Genomic DNA, 22,734 nt, shown 5'->3' on the forward strand with positions numbered 1-22,734 from the left:
CCAATGCTATGGACGTGAATAGCGGGATGGGACCTCTCAGTGCAGGCACACCACCACAGCCGGGCCATGACACTGTCGGGGAGAACGTGGTTGATAGTAGCCTATTTGAGGATGTTCCCCCCCAGTCAGCCGTGGACGGATCAGCCAATCCAAAATGGGGCAAGCGGGCAACGCCTGGTACTGTTGCTAATAGCATGGACAATCTTGTGGAAGTAGTGAGAAAACAAAGCAGAGAGTTGAAAATCACGCAATACGTTGTCACGAGTAAAGGTGACAACACAGTGGGGGACTGTCTTGCACGGCTTATGAGCACGCCTGGATTAGAGCCCGGCGGTAAGTTGTTCTCATTCGCATGCGACATAATGGATTCACCCGATAATCGGGACATCATCATGGCCCTCCCCCAGAATTACATTATCAACTGGTTGACAGAGAAGCGTGCCTGCATGCCGACCAATGTTGGCAGGGATCGTGAATGGGGGACACGACTGTTCAGGAGTGGTGGTGCTGTTGACTTGGACTAGGCCTTTGTGGTTGGATTGTCATTTTACTATTTGCTTATCATGAGATTGTAGTATATTATGTGTGTTTGTATTGTTTTTTTTTTTTTTTTGGGATGGTGAAGTCTCGAGATAGTTCGCGTTTCTTTTATTTTGGTGTGGACGTGTATGTATGCTTATGCAAGACTTTGTAAGCTTATTTTGGTTTGTTGTGTTATTATTTTGGTGTGGACGTGTATGTATGATTCTGCAGGACTTTGCAACCGATATGCGAGTATACACGCTGCAAGGTGGCATTATTTTGGTGTCACATGCTTGTTATGTTATGCACAACTTTTGTCTAGGGAATGTACATGCAACTCTTTGCAGGCTTATTTTGGTTTGTTGTGTTATTATTTATTTTATTTGCTCCTTGTCACATGTAGATGGTGAGTTGTGGGGCAAACATTAGTTTGCTGGGAAAAATTGTTTGGAAACATTCGATTAGTGTATTTGGATTGAATTTGATAAATCTATTTTATAATTGACAAAATGAAAATTGGTCTTACAAAAGCAAATAGTAATTTGCTACAAAATTAAAATGTTACATTTGTACTCCCCAAGAAGGTTAAAACAACATTGAAAATGGTGGGTTTTTTGAACTATGTTGAAATTAATTTTTGTGACAAAAAAAAAAAAACAAAAAAAACAAAATAGGATGCAAAGTAATTACATTTCTTTAATTGACTTATTTCTTCTTTATTTATTTGATTTATTGTGTACACTTACTTATTCAAATTATTTAATATAGGCAGCAAAGTACTTACATTTCAATAAATAAAAAAATTATTTATTTATTGGGTGCTTTTTATTTATTTAATGCAGAAATAAAAAAATAGGATGCAAAGTAGTTACATTTCTTGAATTGACTTATTTATTCTTTATTAATTTTATTTATTGTGTACACTTATTTATTCAAATTATTTAATATAGGCAGAAAAGTACTTACATTTCAATAAATAAAAAAATTATTTATTTATTGGGTGCTTTTTATTTATTTAATGCAAAAACATTTTACTAGTTTCATTATCTTTATTTATTTACATTTCTTTATGTACATTATTTTATTCCAAAACAATTCACATCAAATATTGAAAAAGTGGATGTGGCATACGTCAATCAGAAACACATGAAAGTTAGATGCTTATATGCAAGCATGCAAACTACAAATTGTACAAACCTGCAAATGTAGTAGCATTCACATGGTTTTGTTTGGTGTACTAGGCTTTGGACAATCACATGACCACAGTAACACACGTTGATAGTAGTTGAATATGCTTCTGCAGGAGTGTTATTTATCATGGAGTTGTGCAACTCATTTCGGCAATTAAGCACTACAGCTGGTAGTTCTTATTTCATATAATTTGCAACGTTTATGGATGCACAAGAGGGTACTAGCTCGGGAGTCGTACACAATGGCCAAATAAATGCTTGGATACGAGAGACGATCGGAGAAATGGAGTCGACGACATCAATGATTTGGGTGGAAATTGCTCGCGTTGCCAATGAGTACGCGTATGTTGACAGGACTCCGTTTCACACATCCGCATTGACTGGTAGCATGTGGATGCAGGAGATGCTTCGAGGAAGGAATGAAGCATTTCAGCGAAAATTTCGGATGTCACAGGATGTGTTCTTGATGTTGTGCAAGACATTAGTTGACGATTGCGGCCTCCCAGTACCACAGCGTCCCCATGGTATAAACGTAGTTGAGAGTGTCGGCACGTTCATTTTCGTGTTACGGGGCTTCACTAGTTGGGACACAGAAGACCGTTTTCAACACTCGAGGGAAACAGTCTGACGTCACTGTGACGCCCCAAATTTTTTGAAATATCAAGGGAAATTAAATAAACAAAATGACTTAATAAACCAAAAAGTTGACATCTTAATAGGGTAATCCAACTCTCGTACATAACCAAATGTCCAAATAACAATAGATAAAAACTTAAAATTATCCAAATACAACATCAAATGAAATTATAAAGTCCTTAATAGCTATTATATAAAATAATATAATTTATTCGGCTCTACTCGGGGTTTCAGGTCAGCCAAGGCTCTACGTTAGCGTCGACTCCATTTCAGCTTCAATTATTTTCTCGCCAAGACCTGACATAAAATGCCAGGGCAACAAAAATATATGCCATGAGTTTTGCAACACAGTAAGAAAACATAACCAATCTACCATTCTTTTTAAGAGAAAAATAATGAGATTATAAATACGAGATAATAATATAATTGTAAACATGAATTACAACCATTAAAATAATTTCAATAATTTTAATAAATTAGGTGACACTCGAAATCTCACCAAAGAGGTTGAACTTACCAACCACTAAGCATGGCAACGGTTAATTTGAAACCCTCCCTTGGTCAAATATTTAAGTGTTACCAACCGTAACTACAAGGGATGCCCACGTCCGGAGTTATATACCCAAGTAGTAGCATCCGTGGTCTGCCCCAAGGAAACGGTCTGCCAGGGGTACGTAACCTCCCTGTGTGCCACTGGCACATCCATTCTTATTCCAAAACCAAATACCGAAAAGGGTTCAAATAAGTCCCGTGCCATCTTAGAGTTTCACAACACAATTTACGTGAGAATTCTCAAAACCAGGGCTCACCCTGAACAACCGGTATTAACCCGTCAATCCCTTGGTTTCATACACTCTTTAAAACCAAGACTCACTCTGAAAACTGGTATTAACCGTCAATTGTTAACTTTGTATATGCCTTTAATCCTTTCAGTTAATTTTGATATTAATCACAAATAATTCCAATTTTTAATCACAAATAATGTTATACCAACTCATTAAAATTTCCAATATAAAATATTACACATATCACACAATAATAAATAAATGTACAACATTTAAATAAACAATTTATTTAAACCATGGTATGAAATAATAATTTGGATACAAAGAAAATAAACCAAAGTCACACACGTGCATGGATTTTTAATTTACAAGATTAGACTACCACAATATTAAATAAACCACAATACACCCATACATGGATGACTAATTTACTATATTTGATGGATTGGACCAACACAATAACTGATTTTTATCCAAATAAATAATTGAAGTGATGATCTTAAACATGTCTAGAAATTTTCAGGTTATACCTTAGGTAATAAAAATTATAAATAAATTATTTATACAGTTCTAAAATTCGTGAAAATGTACAGAATATTCAATAAATATGTTTGGGTTATTTTTCAGAAATAAATTCCCAAAAATAAGTTATAAATAATTCTGTAAAATTCCCAGAAATTTTATGACACAGATTTATCACATTTTCTTAAATTAATTGCATACTTAAATTTACAAATCAGATCCATAATCTAAAAATTTAGTATGAAATTAGACTTCTCAAATTTCATATTTTAGTTAGAAATTACCAGATTTGGCTTAATATAGAATTTTTAATAAGTTTTTAAACATATAGTAAAATCTATCTTACAGTCGCAGATTTAATTATAAATTTGTATAAATTCGTACCAAGCTCAATAATTGTTGAAACAATTCCTGGATGAAATCATTCTCAACAACTTTGTAGAAGAAATCATTTCAAAATTTTGAGCATAAAATTATCTAAAAATTCGTACAAGTTTCTAGCAGATTGAAGAGTTATATAATCAAACCAAATAAAATCTTTAATCATCTCTTTAATGGCACAAACTACACATGCGTCTAATTCCAAGATTATATCATGATTTTAAGGCTACTAATAAAGAAATGACCTTCAAATATTTAACATACCAATCACAAATTTACATACAACTATAAACAAAATTTTATCTAAAGTTTTAGCTATGTTAACATATGAACACAAATCTAAAAATTTAACAATTAAAAAGAATGAGACGGTTATGAGAGTTTTCTTACTATGTTAGGTTGCTAACGATTTATCGTCCGAATTTGATTTATGATTCTGAACGTAAGATATGATCGTCCTGGCTCCATGATCGTCTTGCTGAAATTTCACATCAATCGGACGCGATCTCACCGTTGATCTGCCATTGGATTCTCTTAGAACTTTTAGTTGTTGATCATCATCTTAGACTCAGAATTTACAAGATCTAACCCCAAAAATGGATTCTACACGTCAAAAAACCTAAGGGTGGTCATCCCCAAAGTCATAGGACCACTCGATTAACCTAAATGTGCTAGGATGCACCGTAACACCATGAGCCGAGAAACACTAGATAAAATTTAGTTCATCTTCTCCAACAGCCACAGCATGCACGACAGAGAGACCCAGAATTTTAGTTTCAATGTCCCCAGTTCAAATACTTGTATCCTCTTCATCGTAACTCCGTTTTATCTTATTTTTCTGTTATTGGATTCACCTCACGGCCTAGTTTTTGGTTCACTACTTACACGCCTTGTTCCATATCTTTTTGCATGCCGTCGGATCTCTAAAATTTGACGAAAAATTAAATTTTTTTCCTACCATCTCGGACATTTCTTCGAACCATCTTTCAAACCTTATAACTTTCTTAATTCTTAATGGTTTTACTTCATTCTTTCGCCAATCTCTTCAACTTACTTCGTACTTCATCTTACATGGCCTATTTGTCTCACTTCTTCCCGGAATGGATGGTTTTGGCATGCCGAGAGTAAGCCGAAAACCAACTTTTGAACTTCAAAATAAACTTCTCTAACTTTGCTTCTTTCTCCTCCATCTTCCTTTTTCTTCTCTTTCTTCACCTACAACACTTTGTGAATGGTGGTTCTAGATGATAATGGAAATAGGTGATGGTGGTGGTGGTGGCGGTCCGACGGTGCGCCAATGGTGGTGAAGTTCGCGGGTTGGTGGTTCGGATGGTGATAGTATGGGTTGAGGCCATGGCTATGGAGGTCGGGGGAGGAGAAAAAACATAGATAAAGAAGGAGAAAGAGAGTTTTGAGAATGAAAGGTGGAGGGAGAGGGAGAACCGAGAGAGAGAGATATATGAAACGGATAGAGAGAGATATCAAATTAGAAGAGAAGCAAAATGAGGAAGATGAAAAGAAATTAAAAAAAAAGGAGAAATAGAACACTTGGTGGTATGGCATCGGCATGTTCACCACGTTTTGTTTTGGTAATGATAGCTGAGAGAGAAGTGCATGTGGAAGGTGAGAAAACATGGGAAGCAAGCCTATGGTTTTTCTTTTTTTTTTTTCTTTTTTTTTTGGATTGGATTTTAGTACAAAAAATATTAGGTTTCAGTGTAATTTGATTACAAAAAATATAGAGAAAAATATAATAAAAATATCATAAGGTTCAGAAATTAATATTGAGTAATAATATAAAGTCAAAAAATATTTTATTTCATTTTATTTTGAATAAATGTTCAGTATAAAAATATACAGACTATTAAATTCAAAATATTGTGAATAATTATTTAAGAAAATTATATATTATTTTTATTATATACAAATATGGGATTTCACAGTCACGTAATGCGAGTTCTTAAAGCGATGAAGTTGTTCACAAGAGCACACTGCTAACCGACAAAGTCACAACACAGTGGACATCCGTACTTGGAGTCCCGACGAAAATATTTCCCATTCAAAGTGAGGGTATTTATTTTTTGGCACATTTTAATTATGAATAGTAGCCACTTTCGGAATATACTCACAAACTTTTTTTGGGTAGTAGCATTTCTCATTCACATGATGCTGTGTGATTCTGCAAGACTGTATTGGCGCGCTTGACGGCACATATGTGGAGGCACATCTCCCGCCTCAGGAGGCACCGCCATATTTTGACCGTAAAGGACGGCACATGCAAAACATACTCGCAGCATGTGATTTCGATTTGTGTTTTACTTTTATATCTTGCGAATGGGAGGAAAGTATGCATGACAATAGAGTTTTTAACGAAGTAACACAGGACCCAGCCAAACAATTCCCTATGCTAGAGGAAGGTAGGATGAACGACACATCTTTTTTTGTTTGTATTAGTTGTGTGCATTTCATATTTGTAATCGACCACCGTACTAATGCGAAATTATTTATTTATTACCAGGAAAATACTACCTTGTTGATGTGGGGTACAAGAACCAAAAAGGATTTTTGGCGCCGTTAAGGGATGTCGCTACCACCAGGAGGTGTTTCGCGCAACAGGACGGCCAAAAAATGCAAACGAAATTTTCAATACGGTGCACTCCTCCTTACGGAATGCAATTGAACGTACGTTCAGCGTATGGAAAGCGCGATGGGGATTCCTACATAACATGCCGCGATATGATTTCGGGAAAGTGTATGTGCCATTGGTTGGTGCTTCAATGGCAATACATAATTTTATACGCCACAACTCGAGCGACGATGAAGCATTCAACAAGGTTGCGAATGCAGAGAATTTTACATTCAACGACATGCCAAATGTTGACGGTCTTGGTGACGATGATGATGGTGAACTAGAGGGCGACGATGACGTACATATGAACGAAGTGAGGAAATCAATACGGAATGAATTAGTGCAACATCGGCGTCAACTTGGGTTGTAAATCCTGTTCGGTCTGTACGAGGTGATGGCAAACGAAATGAATATGTGAAACTGTTGTAAGTGTCAAAAAAAATGCACGATTCTGTTGGTAAGTTGCAAGTTCTGAAGGGCGTTTACCAAATTGTAATGTGAAAATTAATTAATGTAAGAGCGCAATTTGTTGGGAAAAATTAAGAAAATAAATATGCCTAAAAAAAATTAAAATAAAAATAATTAACAAAACTGTCATAATAATTTTAAAAAATTTGCTACGGGTATTTTGGTCTTTTGCAATAATTGTTTGGATAATTTGGTAATTGTTTGTATAAAAAAAATAATACATTCACTAATAAACTTGTAATAATAAAAATAATAAATTCGTAAAAAAGAGAATAATAAATTTGTAATAATAAAATATTTGGTCAAATTTGGAAATTGTAGTACTAATAAAAAAAATTAAAGTAAAAATAATTAACAAAACTGTCATAATAATTTTAAAAAATTTGCTACGGGTATTTTGGTCTTTTGCAATAATTGTTTGGATAATTTGGTAATTGTTTGTATAAAAAAATAACACATTTACTAATAAACTTGTAATAATAAAAAAAATAAATTTGTAAAAAAGAGAATAATAAATTTGTAATAATAAAAAATATTTGGTAAAATTTGGAAATTTTAGTACGAATAAAAAAAAAATGAAATTGTTGGAACATGCGGTGGCGGTTACTTGTGAAAATAGTGTTGACGTACACAAGGACAGCATCGTAATTTTTAGTAAAAGATAAGGGTATTTTCGTTATTTTGTAGTGATTTGACACTTTTAAAAAATATTAAACCAAAAATAAAAAAAAAAAATCAGCTTTTTACCAACTTCCCAAATCACCTCCAAAAAAGTCAAAAAATTTGATAAAAAATCAAAAGCCAACTTTTTACCAAATTCCCAAAGCACCCCTAAGTAACACTTTAATCATTTAAATTGTAAAAGTTTACAAATACACCCCATAAACTATTAAAAAGTTATATTTTACCCCTAAACTATATAAGTGTATAAATAAATTTCTTAAACTATAGAAGTGTATAAATTGAACATCTTAAGTGCATGGGTCAAAGTAAAATACGTCAATAGTTTAAAAGGTCAATTTATTAAGGGCAAAGTGATACTTCTCGTTTGGCATAAACTACTTTAGTATTCTTTTTATCTTTTTTGGGTCACATTATTTTTATAATTTTCTGTATATTTTTTCATAAAAAGTCAAAAACTACCCTTATTGAGATTATCCCAAACAACAATTCATATGTTTTTATAATTTAAAGAGTCAAAGTGGTATTTTTTAATCGTTTAGATGGTCTTTGTATAAATAATCCAAAATAATAAGCAAAATTAAGTTGAGAGGAAAATCAACGATTTGAGTTGATGGAGCAGCGACGGGAGTTGTAGTTGTAATATAATTCTATTAACAAACTAATATTCTACAATTTGAATAATAATAATAAAAATTTAGAATAATGGGATAAATAAAAAAAGGTAAATTATAAACATATTTCCGAGATTTACTTAAATTATAAATTACTCTATGTGGTTCTAGAAATTACATTATGTTCCTAAAGTTTTTAATTTTATAACAAATAGGTCATTTTATTAATAAATTATCAAGTTAATTAACAGTTTTTAATAATATTAAAATTTTATTTCAATTAATAATTCAAATAATTTTATTATTATGTAGGTGAACTGTTAGAAATTTTATTTTTTCAATTAATTTTGTTAAATAAAAAATTCTAAAAAATAAACATTTATACTTTATAAATTACAAAAAATAATTTATATTTTAAACAAATCTCAAAAACTGTATTAGTAATTTATCCATAAAAAAAATGGTAAAAATATGTGAGATGAGGCTACGACATCGTTACTTTCTTTTAGTCGCCTCGAAATGCGTAAACCTTAATCCAATTTCAAAACTTCCAAGGACAAAACCAATGATAATCTGCACGAACTGCTAGTCTTCAGGTTTTCCAGCTCGAAGATCTCAGACCCTCTATCCCCACCAATTTTTCCCATATGGGTTTGCCCGAAATCGTCGATGTTGCTCGCAATTTCGCTGTTATGATCAGAGTTCAAGGCCCTGTAACTCTCTCTCTCTCTCTCTCTCTCTCTATGTATATATATATGCATATGTGTGTGTGTGCAAATAGACAATTTACTTTAATTTATATCTGTTTGATTGTAACTGGGTTGCAATTTCTTCCATTAATTTCAGGACCCAAAGGGTCTGAAGATGAGAAAACATGCTTTCCATCAGTATAAGTAAGTGATACACATATCTATACTAGCTCAAGTCTCCTTGACTATGTCATATTTTGGGTTATTTTTGGTGAATTAATTGAATTTTGTTTTCTATTGGTGTGTTATGTATGTGCATAGCTCTGGCAAAACAACACTTTCAGCCTCTGGGATGTTATTGCCTGGTTTCAATGTTGCTCCAGGAGCTAAGAAAATTGAGTGCAGTGACAAACCGGGTTCGGTGGTGGTGGTAACTGTTGCATCTGTTGTTGAGCCTTTTCTGTCATTACAGCATAGGGTGAACATGTCTCAGGTTGGAGCCGTGTAGATTTGATTTATATTTATACCCAATTACTAGATATGATATTCAATTCTTGCTTTTTATGTGGGGAAAAGTGTATTTAAATAATGGGAACGGCTCCAAATAATTGCACTTTCATATAGGTGCAAGTGAGCTTGTGTCCGGCACAAGTGAAAGCTGTGATGCGGGACACAACTCTCACTTGCACATCCATGAAAGTATAATTATTTTGAATTGTTCCACTTCAATCAAAATTTCCCTTTTATGATGTGTGAGCATGCTTGCATTCACCTCATTTACTTTGAAATTCTTGCAGGAGAAACCGGAGTTGATTCCTGGTGTTCATATTGAGATAATGTTAGAGGTGTAATCTCCACTGTCAAGTTTCTTTTTAGTGTATTAAAGTGTTTGACAATCTTAATTTATTGGCTTACAAATTATATGCGTTTTGATTTAAGGGGAAGAAAGGGATGGAGTACAACACTAAAGGGTCAGACGAGCAAGTTCCTCTTTGGTTATCTGCTCGGCTTTTGGCATTGGTAGGCATTTAAATCATGTTTGTTGGATGAGCATTTTACATGAATGATGGTAATTTAATTTCCTAAGTTTGGCATAGACTGATGTTTTATCTCTCTCCCTGGACCACCTGGATCACATGAGGGAATCAAACTAATTCATAGTAGTGGTCACAATGCCTTGTATTGAGTGATTAATGATCTTGCACTTAGATGTTTAGTTTCCTTTTCCTAATTTTGCATAAATTAGTTGCTTTTATTATTTCTGTATATAAGTGACTTTTGACACTAACAATTCGATGTATAACATGAAGGTTGATGTTCCTGTATCTTCTATTGCTGTCGAATCCATCATTCAAGCTTCTTCTGGCTCATTGGAGCATCAGTGGGAGGTTGGTTGGTCCTTAGCCTCGTACATTGATGGTCCTCAACCTTTAATGGATACTACACAAGCTCAGGTATCTAGTCTTAGTGTCTTTCTCTTTTTCTTCATTTCTTGCGTAAATTTGTTTCCACTAGGACAAATTCATGAATGGAAAAAATTCCTAGATTCTCTACATTTTAGAGAAGAAATGGAAAGAAGAAAGTTGTAGACTCTAATGCCATCAATTTAGTATTGATACCTTATGTTATTAGCTTATAGTTGTTTCACATTTTGAAAAGTGATGCTTTGGCTAGTTGATGCCTGGTTTATATTGGTGGAGATGAATTTTGAATCATTATATGTGATTTGCAATTTATGTTTTTTATGTCATTGCTTGCTAAATCTTAAGCATGTGCGACCCTCTCTTGCTTGTGGAGAGGCAAACAAGCTAAACTGTGTGAACCAGCCTATCCTCTGTATAGGGCTTACATGTGGTTGGACCAATTTATCTTTGAATACTCGAGGGGATTTGGGGGACCAGTGAGGCGGGAGGAAAGAGCGATCGCAAATCTCACGGAGTGAATAGTGTTTAAGTTGATAGCAAGGGTAGAGGAATTTTTTTTTTAAAAAAAAAAAAAATTTCCAATGCAACATGGTACACAAACACACACATAACAAAATGTACAATGACAAACATAATAGGGGAGCAAACACAAATCATGAGTCTTGAACCCAAGACCTCCTAAAAACCAGAGCTATAATTACATGTTAAGTTACCGATTGTCCCAAAAGGTTAAGTTGTTAAGAGATGGACAACAATGTATATTATTATGCCATGTCTTTGAGATTTTACACATCAACGAGCATGTTGGAGATTAAAGGCTAAGGTTGGGGGAATATCTTTCCTAAAATATATCATAGCATGATGTGATATTGTTAAGGTGGGTAGAATCATATATTGTGTAAGTTTTGTTTGGTGTACTTCCCGTGATATTGTTAAGGTGGGTAGAATCATATATTGTGTAAGTTTTGTTTGGTTTACTTCCCGTGCAAATGGTTTTCGCTTTTTTTCCTTCCTGTAAGTAATCGTTTGCACTCCCTTCCCTAGGCTCATTTCATAAGATGATACACTCAATTGAACAAAAGGAAATTTCTTTAATCCCTATAATTATTACTTTTTAAAGATACAGTGAAATAAAATTTAAACTAAAAAAAAAGGAATTTAATTCTATGTTTCCATGTGAGAGATAAGAAACCCTTCTTGTGTTTTCAATTCTTCCACAATCACTTGTAAAGGAATTGGTGTATCCTTTTTGTCTATGCATGTTTTGGCATGAATGCACCAATACCCATGACATGTTATATTGACAAGGGTATATCCAGCGGAATAGTAGGGCCGATCTTATGTATCTCAATTCAGGGTAATCGCTGACATGATGTGGGAGTGGGAAACTAATGATGGTGCTTTTGCAAACATAGGAAGTTTTTTTTAGTAATAGGGGGATCCTTTCCTGATGCGTAGTGGTGGACAACATGAAGTATTGGAAACTTCTAATTCCTGATCTGTTCTTGTTAGAATTTACCATCACCTACCACCACTACCACCTCACCTACTCCACTAAACCTAACCCACTACACCACTACCACCTCACCTACTCCACTAAACCTAACCCACTACACCACTATCACCATCCACTACACACCATCCACTACACCTACATCTATATAAGGAACCATTTGTAATAAACAGAAAAGGTATCAATAAATCAATCTCAATCAATAATACATCATTTTTTTATCAAAAAAAAAAAAAAAAAAAAATCAATCAATAATACATCATTTTTTATCATGGTATCAGAGCTAGGTTAAGCAGTTCGTATTTTTCGCTTTACCGGCGGGCGGCAACCTCGCCTTGGCCGCCCGCCGGACCTCAACCTATTCCGCTTGAATTTTCTACACATACCTTGATCACTCTGCATGTACTTCATCCCCCTCGTTTCCATGCTCTTCTCTCCCACCTTCGACCCTCGCCAAACTCCTCAATCTCGCCATCATGCCAATTTGATCATCCGATGGGAACACTGAGTTACAGTCCATCCACATCGTCTCTTGCTGATATGCCCGTCGCTCCTTACCCTGTGGGATCTTCAAAGGGTACCTTAGCCCCATCATCCTCATCATCAGAGTTGAGGCCATGTTGTTTGCAGCTGCATGTTCAGCAACAAGTTGAATGGACTCTGTGGAAACTGTGAGAAAAAAAGCCTGCTATATAGTAATACTTGGCCTTCTCAACCAATGCCCAATTTTCTGGTCTCTTCAAATGTTCAGTTTTGTAGCAATTTGCAGCAGATAAGTTGGCAACAAGTGATCTTTCGCCTCCCGCCACACAAACAGCACAGGTACCAGTTGGTGCAGACTCATCACTCGCTCTCTCTTCTCTCTCTCTCTCTCATTTCATCACTTGCAAGCAGCGATGGAGGGAATTCTTTTGGGTATGGGAAACCCACTATTGGACATCTCTTCTGTTGTCGACCAAGAATTCTTGGACAAATATGACATCACGTTGAATAATGCAATTCTTGCAGAGGAAAAGCACATGCCTATGTAGCTCTGTTTGTCTCTGTGTCACGTGGGTAGCCTTTCTTGGGGCAAGACACCCACTCAATATCTCTCTCTCTCATTTTTTTTTTGCAAACACTTTATTCCTCTCTCACACCATTCACACTGCCACATACACAGCACATGCACGACACCATTCACACCCATTCTTGTTATTTTAATACACACATCCACTACCTCACCTTTATTTTCATTATTATAAAACACTATCCCCAATTTTATATAAACTTTTCTATTCTAAACTTTTCTCCACCACCCAACACCATCATCACATTTTCCACCACCCACCTTTTTCTCTTTTATTTAATAAATAAATAAATAAATAAAAAAAAAACCAAACCAATTTCCATATTTGCACAACACACCATATTTTATTCATATTTGGGCATCCACCCCGATCACACTTTTACAAAAAAAAAAAAAAAAAAAAAACAAAACCAAACCCAAACACCCACCTCCACAGGCGGGATTTTTTCTTCTCTACTCTGCCGCCGGTCTTTTCTTCTTGCCTCCGTCCTGGGCAGTCCTTGACGGTGTTGCCTCCGTGTTTCCCACTCCACTGGGCACGATCACTCCCCCATACTCCTCCACTGCAGCATATGGCGGACCTCCAAATCGGAACATCACGGTGGCCTTCCGTTTCAGCTCCTTGTTTTCCGCCTTTAGCACACTTATCTCTGCTCGCGCATCCTTATACATGCGCTGGAGCAGAGCCAGCTGGGAGTTTAACTGTTGCACCTCATTTGTCCTGCTCTGCAGCCGGTGCGACAAATTTGTGACCGCAGTCATGGTTTCCACGCATGACTTCAAAGTATACTGATTGGCCTCCACATCCGACTGTACTGCCATTCTTTGCTCCACAGACCGCATCGGAAAGTTCAACGGAGCAAACTCCGGGGCGCTTGGTTGAGGTTCCAGTGCCACCGCACCAGTTATCTCTCTTGTTGACTCGTTCAGTTCTGGAAAGAGCGTAAGCAGCCCACGGGAAGAGGAGGCCATGTTCTGGTTAGCTGGACGGGAAGAAGAGGCCATGTTATGGGTTGCTGAGTGTTTCAGAGAAGGGTTGGTTACAGAATGGCAACAGAGTGTTCCAGAATCTCTTTCTCAGAAACGGAAGAGTTTTTTTCAAAGGATTTTCAGAGGCTTCAGACTGGTTTGATTTCCACTTGTTCTCTCAGCCTCCGCATTGATTTATATAGAACATGACGAAGAGGCCGACACGCGCACTGTCGATCACGTGCATCGCCGCGTGTCTGGCACGCCTTTTGATGGCACGCCTTTTTATGGATTGGGCATGCCTTTTGATGGCACGCCTTTTTATGGATTGGGCACGCCTTTTGATGGCACGCTTTTTGAAAAATTGGGCACACCTTTTGAGGGCGCGACTTTTGAGGGCTTACTATATATATCCATATATATATATATATTTGGGCAGCCTATATACACCATCATACAGTGTATTTTTTAAGGGTCCGACAAGACTCGGTAAACTGTCCCGACATTGATTCCGGTTAGCTCCTTTATAGGTCCGACAAGACTCTGTAAACTGTCCCGACATTGATTCCGGTTAGCTCCTTTATGGGTCCGACAAGACTCTGTAAACTGTCCCGACATTGATTCCGGTTAGTTTCTACAAGGGTCCAGCAAGACTCCGTAAACTGTCACAACAACTGTCACAACAAGTGTCTGCTACAACGGTCCGACATGACCCCGTAAACTGTCTGCTACAACGGTCCGACATGACCCCGTAAACTGTCCTGCTACATCGGTCCGACATGACCCCGTAAACTGTCCTACTACAACGGTCCGACATGACCCCATAAACTATCCTGCTACAACGGTCCGACATGACCCCACAAACTGTCTTCTACATCGGTCTGACACCGCCATCCAGTGTCCTCTACACCGTTATGACACCACCATACAGTGTCCTCTACAACGTTATGACACCCCCATACAGTGTCCTCTACAACGTTATGACACCACCATCCAGTGTCTTCACCAACGGTCTGACACGACCATACAGTGTCTCCTATCCTTTTTTTATGTATTTTCTTGTTTTGTTCCTCTCTTCAAACTCAAGTTGGTTAGTTTTTATCCTCCTTGAGTTTGCGGGGGGCTGTTAGAATTTACCATCACCTACCACCACTACCACCTCACCTACTCCACTAAACCTAACCCACTACACCACTACCACCTCACCTACTCCACTAAACCTAACCCACTACACCACTATCACCATCCACTACACACCATCCACTACACCTACATCTATATAAGGAACCATTTGTAATAGACAGAAAATGTATCAATAAATCAATCAGATATCAATCAATAATACATCATTTTTTATCAGTTCTGTTTAACTGATATTAAGAAGTGAAAGAGATATGACCTTGTCCTCTCAAATAGATTGAAGATGATGGTTGACCCTTTCTATCAGAGTAAAAAGTATGGAAAAAGTGGGCTTTGATTCAAGTGCTTTCTTGATGACAAATATTTTCCCACTTACACTTTTGGATGCATGAATGCTTGGTGTTTGCAAGGATGAAGATTAATGTCAGATGGGCTTGTAACCCTATAAACAATAGATGCAATGGTCCTAGTTGATGTGTCTCAGGATAATCAAGTAGGTTAGGTTCTAAACAGTCATGATTTTAAGCATTGTAAGAAAGCATCTGGCCAGGTTCTAAATGCCAATTTTTAGACTTTCAGCCTGAGACTATGGTTAATATGCCTGCATGCAGGTGAAACTGTTGTTTTCCACACTCAAATATTATCCTCTGATTTCAACAGCCCCATAAATATTTCCTTAACTCAAGGGGACTCAAAAGCCTTGACATCAAAGATAGTTTTTTTGTGGGTCCTGACATATGAACTTTCAACTGATCGCTTCAGACTGGGCAATCTTCCATGCAGAGACATAGGCACATGGTAGAGGGAGAGACAAGCAATCCAAGCTTTATGGGCAGGTCAATTGCCAAAATTGCCCTTCTTGGAGTTTTCTCAACAAATTCTAAGGTACTCTTGAGTTCTCTCTCTATCTCCCTTCTTTCTTTGTAGCATAACATATGGTGAATAATCTGCAACATGACAAATAGATGTGCAAAGAATTTTCCTTTTCTGCTGGTATTCTTTTGCACTTCTGTTGCATATTCATGAGAACGAGAATGACAGCTCAAGTAATTTTTATTTAGGATATGCACAATCTAAACATATCACCCTCAATTAAGAGGGGAGATCTTCTTCTGGCTATGGGATCTCCTTTTGGTGTCTTGTCTCCTGTGCACTTCTTTAACAGGTAGTGTTGCTCATGCCAGGATTTATTTTATGTTTTGATTTCTGTGTTTCGTGGAAAGATTGCATTGTCTCCATTTTGTGATATGCATTTGAATTTTAAAACATACAGTAAGATTGGGATAATGAGGAATGATTAAGTCACACTACTCTTGAACATATTAAGCTTTTACAACAGGTGGTTATTAACACGTGATGGTATAAGTGCAAAAAGGTCCTATTTTCAAATTCCAATACCTTCAAATAACATAAGTTGAACCAAATAACACTCCTTAATGGCTTTATGCTTTTGAAGTTGGTTGTGAAAAGCATTTGAGTGCATTGGTCATCTTTCCTCCCATACCATGCTCTACTAGAAGTTTCACAAACCGAGTTATTGTTTTTTTGTAATTAGAAGCAAAGAAGCTTATTCTAATTCAAACTTAAATTAATGTTCATGCTATTGTTCTGTATGAAGAAACGTTTTCCTTACTGTTTTGTTGCATGTGATCTTTTTGCTGTTTGCATCAGTATATCAGTGGGATCTGTTGCCAACTGCTATCCTTGTGGTTCCTCGAAGAGATCATTGTTGATGGCAGATATTCGTTGTCTTCCTGGTGCGAGGATTTCTGGCTTAGAACTCTTCGTTTGTTGATTGGTTTCGGGTTATGATTGCTTTTTAACAATGAAAATGTCAGGAATGGAAGGTGGTCCTGTGTTTGGGGAGAATGGACTACTCATTGGTATACTGACAAGACCGTTAAGACAAAAGACTAGTGGTGCCGAAGTTCAGGTAAATTGGTAATTGGAAACATTCTGTCCTCTCCTTGTATACAGTAGGCCCTTAAATGACTAAATCAATGGTTGAGATACACATTAAGCATTGGAAATTTCATATCAAATAATAATTACTTGTTGTAAGCCCTTAAATGACTAAATCAATCACTGAGACATAAAGTATTGGAATCATTAAAAATAATAATAATTTGTTATTTTATTTTTGAAAGTATTATTCCCTAATACTTCATGTACGGGGAAAAGATATTCGTCGCTGTCCGTACTCCTTTCGTCCAAGCTCCGAATCTATTTGATCAACCTGAGAATACAACGACGGTGTGTTGCCGGAAAACCCCTCCGACGGTCAAGTTAGCACACACTCAGAGAGAGAGAGAGAGAGAGAGAGAAACTCAATGAATGTAAGTCTATCTCACCAAATGATGTTCCTTCCTCAGCATGGGGGGCGCAGTCAAGCTTATATACTTTTTGCGCTTATATCTGCTCCCATTAGTCTCTTGACATGTAGAGCTGCTCTCCCATCTGTCAACACAAATCCCACAATCACCACCTAACCAAACCGCCAGACAACATTAACAGGATCTCGGCAGATCGGCGGAATCACCTCGGCCTTCCACGTCTGTGTTGCGTAACGTGTCCGAGTGCTCCACTCACCGAGCTCTATAACAGTCGAGCTTGGTAGCATTCCGGCATAACCGAGTTTAAGATTAGCTGAGCCGGTGAACAGAAGACTTTACCACCGAGCTAACCATGCTCCTCCAAAACCTGTGTAGCAGATGCTCATCTCGGCCCAGCAAGTCCAAATTCGGGAGAGTTCGGTCAATCACATGGCCGCGGACCTCAGGCCTGGGCCTCGACCGAGCAAGATCACCTCCAGGGAAGCCCCAGTTAGCTCGGCCTAGGTAGGGGCTGGGCCTCGACTGAGCAAATCCCACTCCAAATCAAGCCCAAGTGATCTCGGCCCAAACATGCTCGGCCCTGACCTGTTCGACCTCTTCCACGGTCCAAAGCCAGATTATAAATCTCCCTCTCAATTACCCCTTAATTCTGTCTGCGCAAGCGTGACTGGGATTACATGATCCGTCCGGGGTAGACTCTTCCTAGGTCCTCAGTTTGCAAGACAGTAACCGCACTAATCTCCATGCCCGGTTTCTGGGCTTGCTCGGTTGACGCCTCTACTTGCCATCTTGTCTCTTCAGTACTGACGCCGCCGCCATTATGAACACACGTCGTGCATTTATTGGCCTCGAGCAGCCAACCCAGACGTCCTTTCAAATTCGAATTTTGGCAGCCTTTTTCTCTTACATATACACCTCTCCCCCCTTTCATTTCCTCCTTACTGACTCTCTTCTGTTCCAGACGACCTGAAGCTACAGTGCCCTCCTCAAGCTCCATTCCTGCCCTCCTCTGCGTTTGTGTTCGAGGAACCAGCTCTTGCCTCTATACTGGTAAGCTTGTTGAATCTCTTTATAGCTTTTCCCTTTTTTATTTCACATTTTAAGGCACCAAAACCATAGATTTTAGGGTATAGCTCCCCAAAACCCACCTCTACCCCTGTTCCCTTTACTGTTCTTCAGTCTAAATGATGAACACATGAAGATCTGGAGCGGACCGGGCTCCAGATCTTCTTTTGATCCCCCAAAACATCTAAACCGAGCAAATTGCGAGTTTGTAAAAACTCCTGTAGGAATTGAGGTAGGTAGAGGGTTTGACCGCTTGACCGGGCTAACATTTGGGCCGCTTAAGCGGCTGAGCTTCTAGATTTACCTTTATGACCGGGGTGGTCTGGCACTCCACCTGACCGAGCTAAAGTCAAGCTCGTTTTGCGCGACCGCGCTCCCACTTACACTTATCCTCCTTTTCCTGCAGAGTCCACGGGGACCACGCACCAACATTGAGGCTCTTAAAGGCCGAGCAGCCACCAAACAAGAGTTTGTGCCAAACCAACACAGCCGTGCTAAAACTAGCCGGCTACACATGGGGCGCTACTGCTTCCTGGTCGACATGCCGGTCGTTCTAGCCGCGTTCCGGGAAGAATACGGTATCCCAGCCGACGTACATCTCGAGCTTGGTGCCGAGGAAACAACCCCCTGGGGCAGACTAGACCAGTGCCCTTTCACAGTGCTATCCATAATAGAAGGTGGCCTCCGCTTCCCGGTTAACCCCCTTTTGTGCGAGTTCTTGCGGCGTATCGGGCTAGCGCCAACCCAAGTCTCAACCAACTCTTACAGGATAGTTAACGGGATCCACAAACTGATCAACCGGCTAGGAACCAATCTAGGATTAGCCGAAATACTTCGCCAGTATACCCTCGGGCATACGGGCGACGGCCTTGCCTATTATTTAAATATCAGACCAGGCAAGGGGAAGATAGTGATCGGCACCCCGGATAAAGACATGCACGACGACGACTTTTTCTGGGTGCCCGGTAATTATGAAACGGCCGACGTGCCGGGCTAGTATATAAGCAAAAATTTCGGCGAAACATGTAAGCCGTACTAACTGCTCGGTCAAATTTCTTCCTTTCTAAATTCCGTACTTAATATCTTTTCTTCTTTTGCAGCAATTGAGGCTTTGCAAGCCAACTACCATTATCCCAACGAAGCAGCCATCAGAACCGTCCTGCGGTACCGAAACCGAGATTGTCACGAACTTCTCGGCTACGTACCGACCTACCGATACTCCGCTCCACACCGGAGTAGAGTGACAGACTTTATTCGAGCGCCATCGCCACCTCCTGACCCGACATTACCCGATGTGCCCTTCATCCGGCTGACCGAGGCAGAGGAGATGGCCAAACGAAGCCGTATCAAGAATCTCATCACCGCCACATCCACCGAGCTACCGAGCATCCCGCCTCGCACTTCAAGGGCCGGGCAAACATCTGAGGCCGTTATTGCCTTGGCCTTAACCCCCCATCACAGGCCAGCAAGGACACCCGCTGAGCTGGAAAAAGGCCTCGAACTGCCGATCCCTCAGCTGAGCTAGTCGCGGAGCTGAACACCGAGCAACCCGCGGTCACAACCGAGCTACCACCGCCTTGGAAGCCCCAGTTGAAGCACTGGGGTAAGGAGATCCCGGCAATCGCCTCGGTCAAAGGCGACAAGGAACACCTCCTAGCCTTCGACCTGACAAAAGCCCTCCTACTGCCGAGCGACGTGGTCGGCAGCGATCACGTGCCCGACACCCGGCTGGTGAAGTCCTCGATCAAGTCCATGACCCGGGTAAGAGTTTTGCATGCTTTATTCAAATTTTTCGAAGTGTTGCTCGGTTCCATCTCTAATCAAACTCTCTTCTTGCAGGCCATCCAAAAACAACACCTTGTACTGGAGCGGATTCACAGACTTCGGCAGAAGGCAACCGACGCTGCCAGCCAAGTTGAGCACCTTCAGACCGAGCTGGGGCGATCAAAAGCTTCTTTGGAGATCGCGAACTCCGACAACTCCAGATTGCTTGGCCAACTGGGTGCCGCCGAGAAAGAAAGGGACGCTCTCCGGGCCGAGCTGGAAGCGTTGAAGCAATCGAGGAAGGACGAACTGGACAAGGCGAACAACGAAGGTTTCAATGAGGCCGAGGAAAACTATACCAAGCAAGTGGAGGCCACCAATAACATTTTCTTCAAGTCCGAGTGGAAAGCTGCTTGCAAATAGCTCGGCTAAGGATCTGGGACCGACGTGTTTGCCTCTCCCCCCATTGCCTTTCTGCCGGCATACATGGTGCCATATGCCAATGACGTCTTCAGCGCGTTGCAGGCTGAGGCCGAGGAAGAAGAAGGCTTGAAGGAGGCCGAGGAAACTGCCGAGGGAGATAACCGCCCAAAGCAGGGCGACCAAGTTGAGACCGGCGTCAAAGAAACCACAATCACGATCGACTTGGAGGCAACCTCAACCGGGGATGACTTCGCCAGCCTGACCCCCTTGGTTTAGTTGTCTTTTTCTTCTTTGTTTTTAAGAATATAATCGGGCTGCCAGCCCCACCGTATATAATTCTATTCCTCATCAATGAAAAGTTCTGATTTCGTTTAGTGTTTGCACTGTGTTTAAACTAAACGACTTTGGCCGGGGTAAATCACCTTGGCTTAGCAAATCATCAACTCGTCCTTGAACGAATTATCAACTCATATAGCCGAGATAAACCATCTCGGTTGATAAAACATCAACTCATTTAACCAGAGCAAAATCATCTCGGTCTAAATCACAGAGTTGAGCAAATCATCAACTCACGTAACCAGAGAAAAACATTTCGGTTTAAGCTGAGTAAATCATCAACTCATTCAACCGAAATAAAACATCTTGGTCTAAGTTGAGTAAATCATCAACGAATTTAACCAGAGCAAAATCATCTCGGTCTAAATCACAGAGTTGGGCAAATCATCAACTCACGTAACCGAAGAAAAACATCTCGGTTTAAGCTGAGTAAATCATTAACTCATTCAATCGGAATAAAACATCTCGGTCTCAGTTGAGTAAATCATCAACTCATGCAACCGGAATAAAACAACTCGGTCTAAGCTGAGTAAATCATTAACTCATTCAACCGGAATAAAACATCTCGGTTGAAATTTCAGAGTTGAGTAAATCATCAACTCATTCAACCGGAGTAAAACATCTGGGTTGAAATCTCATAGTTGAGTAAATCATCAACTCATTCAACCGGAGTAAAACATCTCGGTTGAAATCTCAGAGTTGAGTAAATCATCAACTCATTCAACCGGAGTAAAACATCTCGGTTGATATCTCAGAGTAAGCATCGAAAACAACAGAATGCTCCAGCAAAGTCAAGTCACTTCTATTATATTGACAAAAAGAGTTATATTCTGAAGCGTAAGGCAAACAAATCCTTGCTCAAAAGAATAACATAAAAACTATGAGAAACTTAAAAATAGTATAGTTTGAGGTTGGCTACATTCTATGGCCAGGGTATGCCTTTGCCATCCAAATCTTCCAAGTGGTATGCCCTCTTGCTTGCCAGACCGGTTATCCTGTAGGGTCCTTCCCAGTTTGCCCCTAGCTTGCCTTCGCCTGGCACCAGGGTGTTGCCCATGACCTTCCTTAAAACCCAGTCGCCTACTTTAAACGGTCTAGGGTGCACGGTTTTGTTGTATTTCCTAGACAATTCTTGTTGGTACGCAACCACGTGAATCAAAGCTTTTTCTCAGCGCTCTTCAATAAGGTCCAACTCCAAGGCTATTGCTTCAGCATTTAGCTCCGGCTCAAAATTTTCACTGCGGATGGTGGGCATGCCGATTTCCAATAGGATGACTGGTGGGCATGCCGATTTCCAATGGAATGACCGCCTCCATGCCGTATGCCAGGGCAAAAGGAGTTTTCCCGGTAGATCGCCGCGGGGTCGTACGGTATGCCCAAAGGACATGTGGGAGTTCCTCGGCCCATTTTCCTTTGGCTTTCTCAAGTCTTTTCTTCAACCCATCAAGAATGGTCTTGTTTGATGCTTCGGCTTGGCCGTTGGACTGCGGGTAAGCTGGGGTGGAGTTGTAGAATTCAATCTTCAATTCTTCACAAAATCCTCTGAATAGGCGCCCGTCAAATTGGGTGCCATTGTCAGAG

The 22,734-nt window shown here is 39.3% G+C and overlaps 1 protein-coding gene and 2 long non-coding RNA genes across 9 annotated transcripts in view; 2 read left to right on the forward strand and 1 right to left on the reverse strand.

Annotated features, from left to right (window-relative positions):
• Positions 1 to 2,404: 2,404 nt before the first annotated feature.
• Positions 2,405 to 4,998, reverse strand: LOC145799208 (uncharacterized). The gene is made up of 2 exons (XR_014341230.1): positions 4,427 to 4,998; positions 2,405 to 2,645 (listed from the first exon to the last, which is right to left on the reverse strand). It is a non-coding gene; the product is annotated as an uncharacterized LOC145799208 (long non-coding RNA).
• A 3,896-nt stretch (positions 4,999 to 8,894) lies between these two features.
• Positions 8,895 to 22,734, forward strand: part of DEG15 (protease-like protein) — a 30,237-nt gene continuing 16,397 nt past the window's right edge. For 2 of the 7 annotated variants that reach the window (XR_014340453.1, XM_028218993.2), the window contains exons 1-10: positions 8,909 to 9,141; positions 9,275 to 9,321; positions 9,439 to 9,610; positions 9,915 to 9,962; positions 10,057 to 10,137; positions 10,428 to 10,571; positions 15,995 to 16,117; positions 16,294 to 16,397; positions 16,904 to 16,989; positions 17,071 to 17,165. Coding sequence is in view for 5 of the 7 variants with exons in the window: in XM_028218993.2 (XP_028074794.2) it covers positions 9,076 to 9,141; positions 9,275 to 9,321; positions 9,439 to 9,610; positions 9,915 to 9,962; positions 10,057 to 10,137; positions 10,428 to 10,571; positions 15,995 to 16,117; positions 16,294 to 16,397; positions 16,904 to 16,989; positions 17,071 to 17,165 (966 nt within the window). In the remaining 2 variants the exon portion in view is untranslated. Of the gene's footprint in view, positions 9,142 to 9,274; positions 9,322 to 9,438; positions 9,611 to 9,914; positions 9,963 to 10,056; positions 10,138 to 10,427; positions 10,572 to 15,994; positions 16,118 to 16,293; positions 16,398 to 16,903; positions 16,990 to 17,070; positions 17,166 to 22,734 lie in introns of all 7 variants that reach the window. The other 5 variants (XM_028218994.2, XR_014340454.1, XM_028218996.2 and 2 more) reach the window with 5 other exon arrangements.
• Positions 19,731 to 21,191, forward strand: LOC145798808 (uncharacterized). The gene is made up of 2 exons (XR_014340455.1): positions 19,731 to 20,391; positions 20,470 to 21,191. It is a non-coding gene; the product is annotated as an uncharacterized LOC145798808 (long non-coding RNA).

The sequence above is a fragment of the Camellia sinensis genome, chromosome 9, assembly GCF_055761805.1.
Source record: "Camellia sinensis isolate YWXY chromosome 9, ASM5576180v1, whole genome shotgun sequence".
Classification (NCBI taxonomy): Eukaryota; Viridiplantae; Streptophyta; class Magnoliopsida; order Ericales; family Theaceae; genus Camellia; species Camellia sinensis.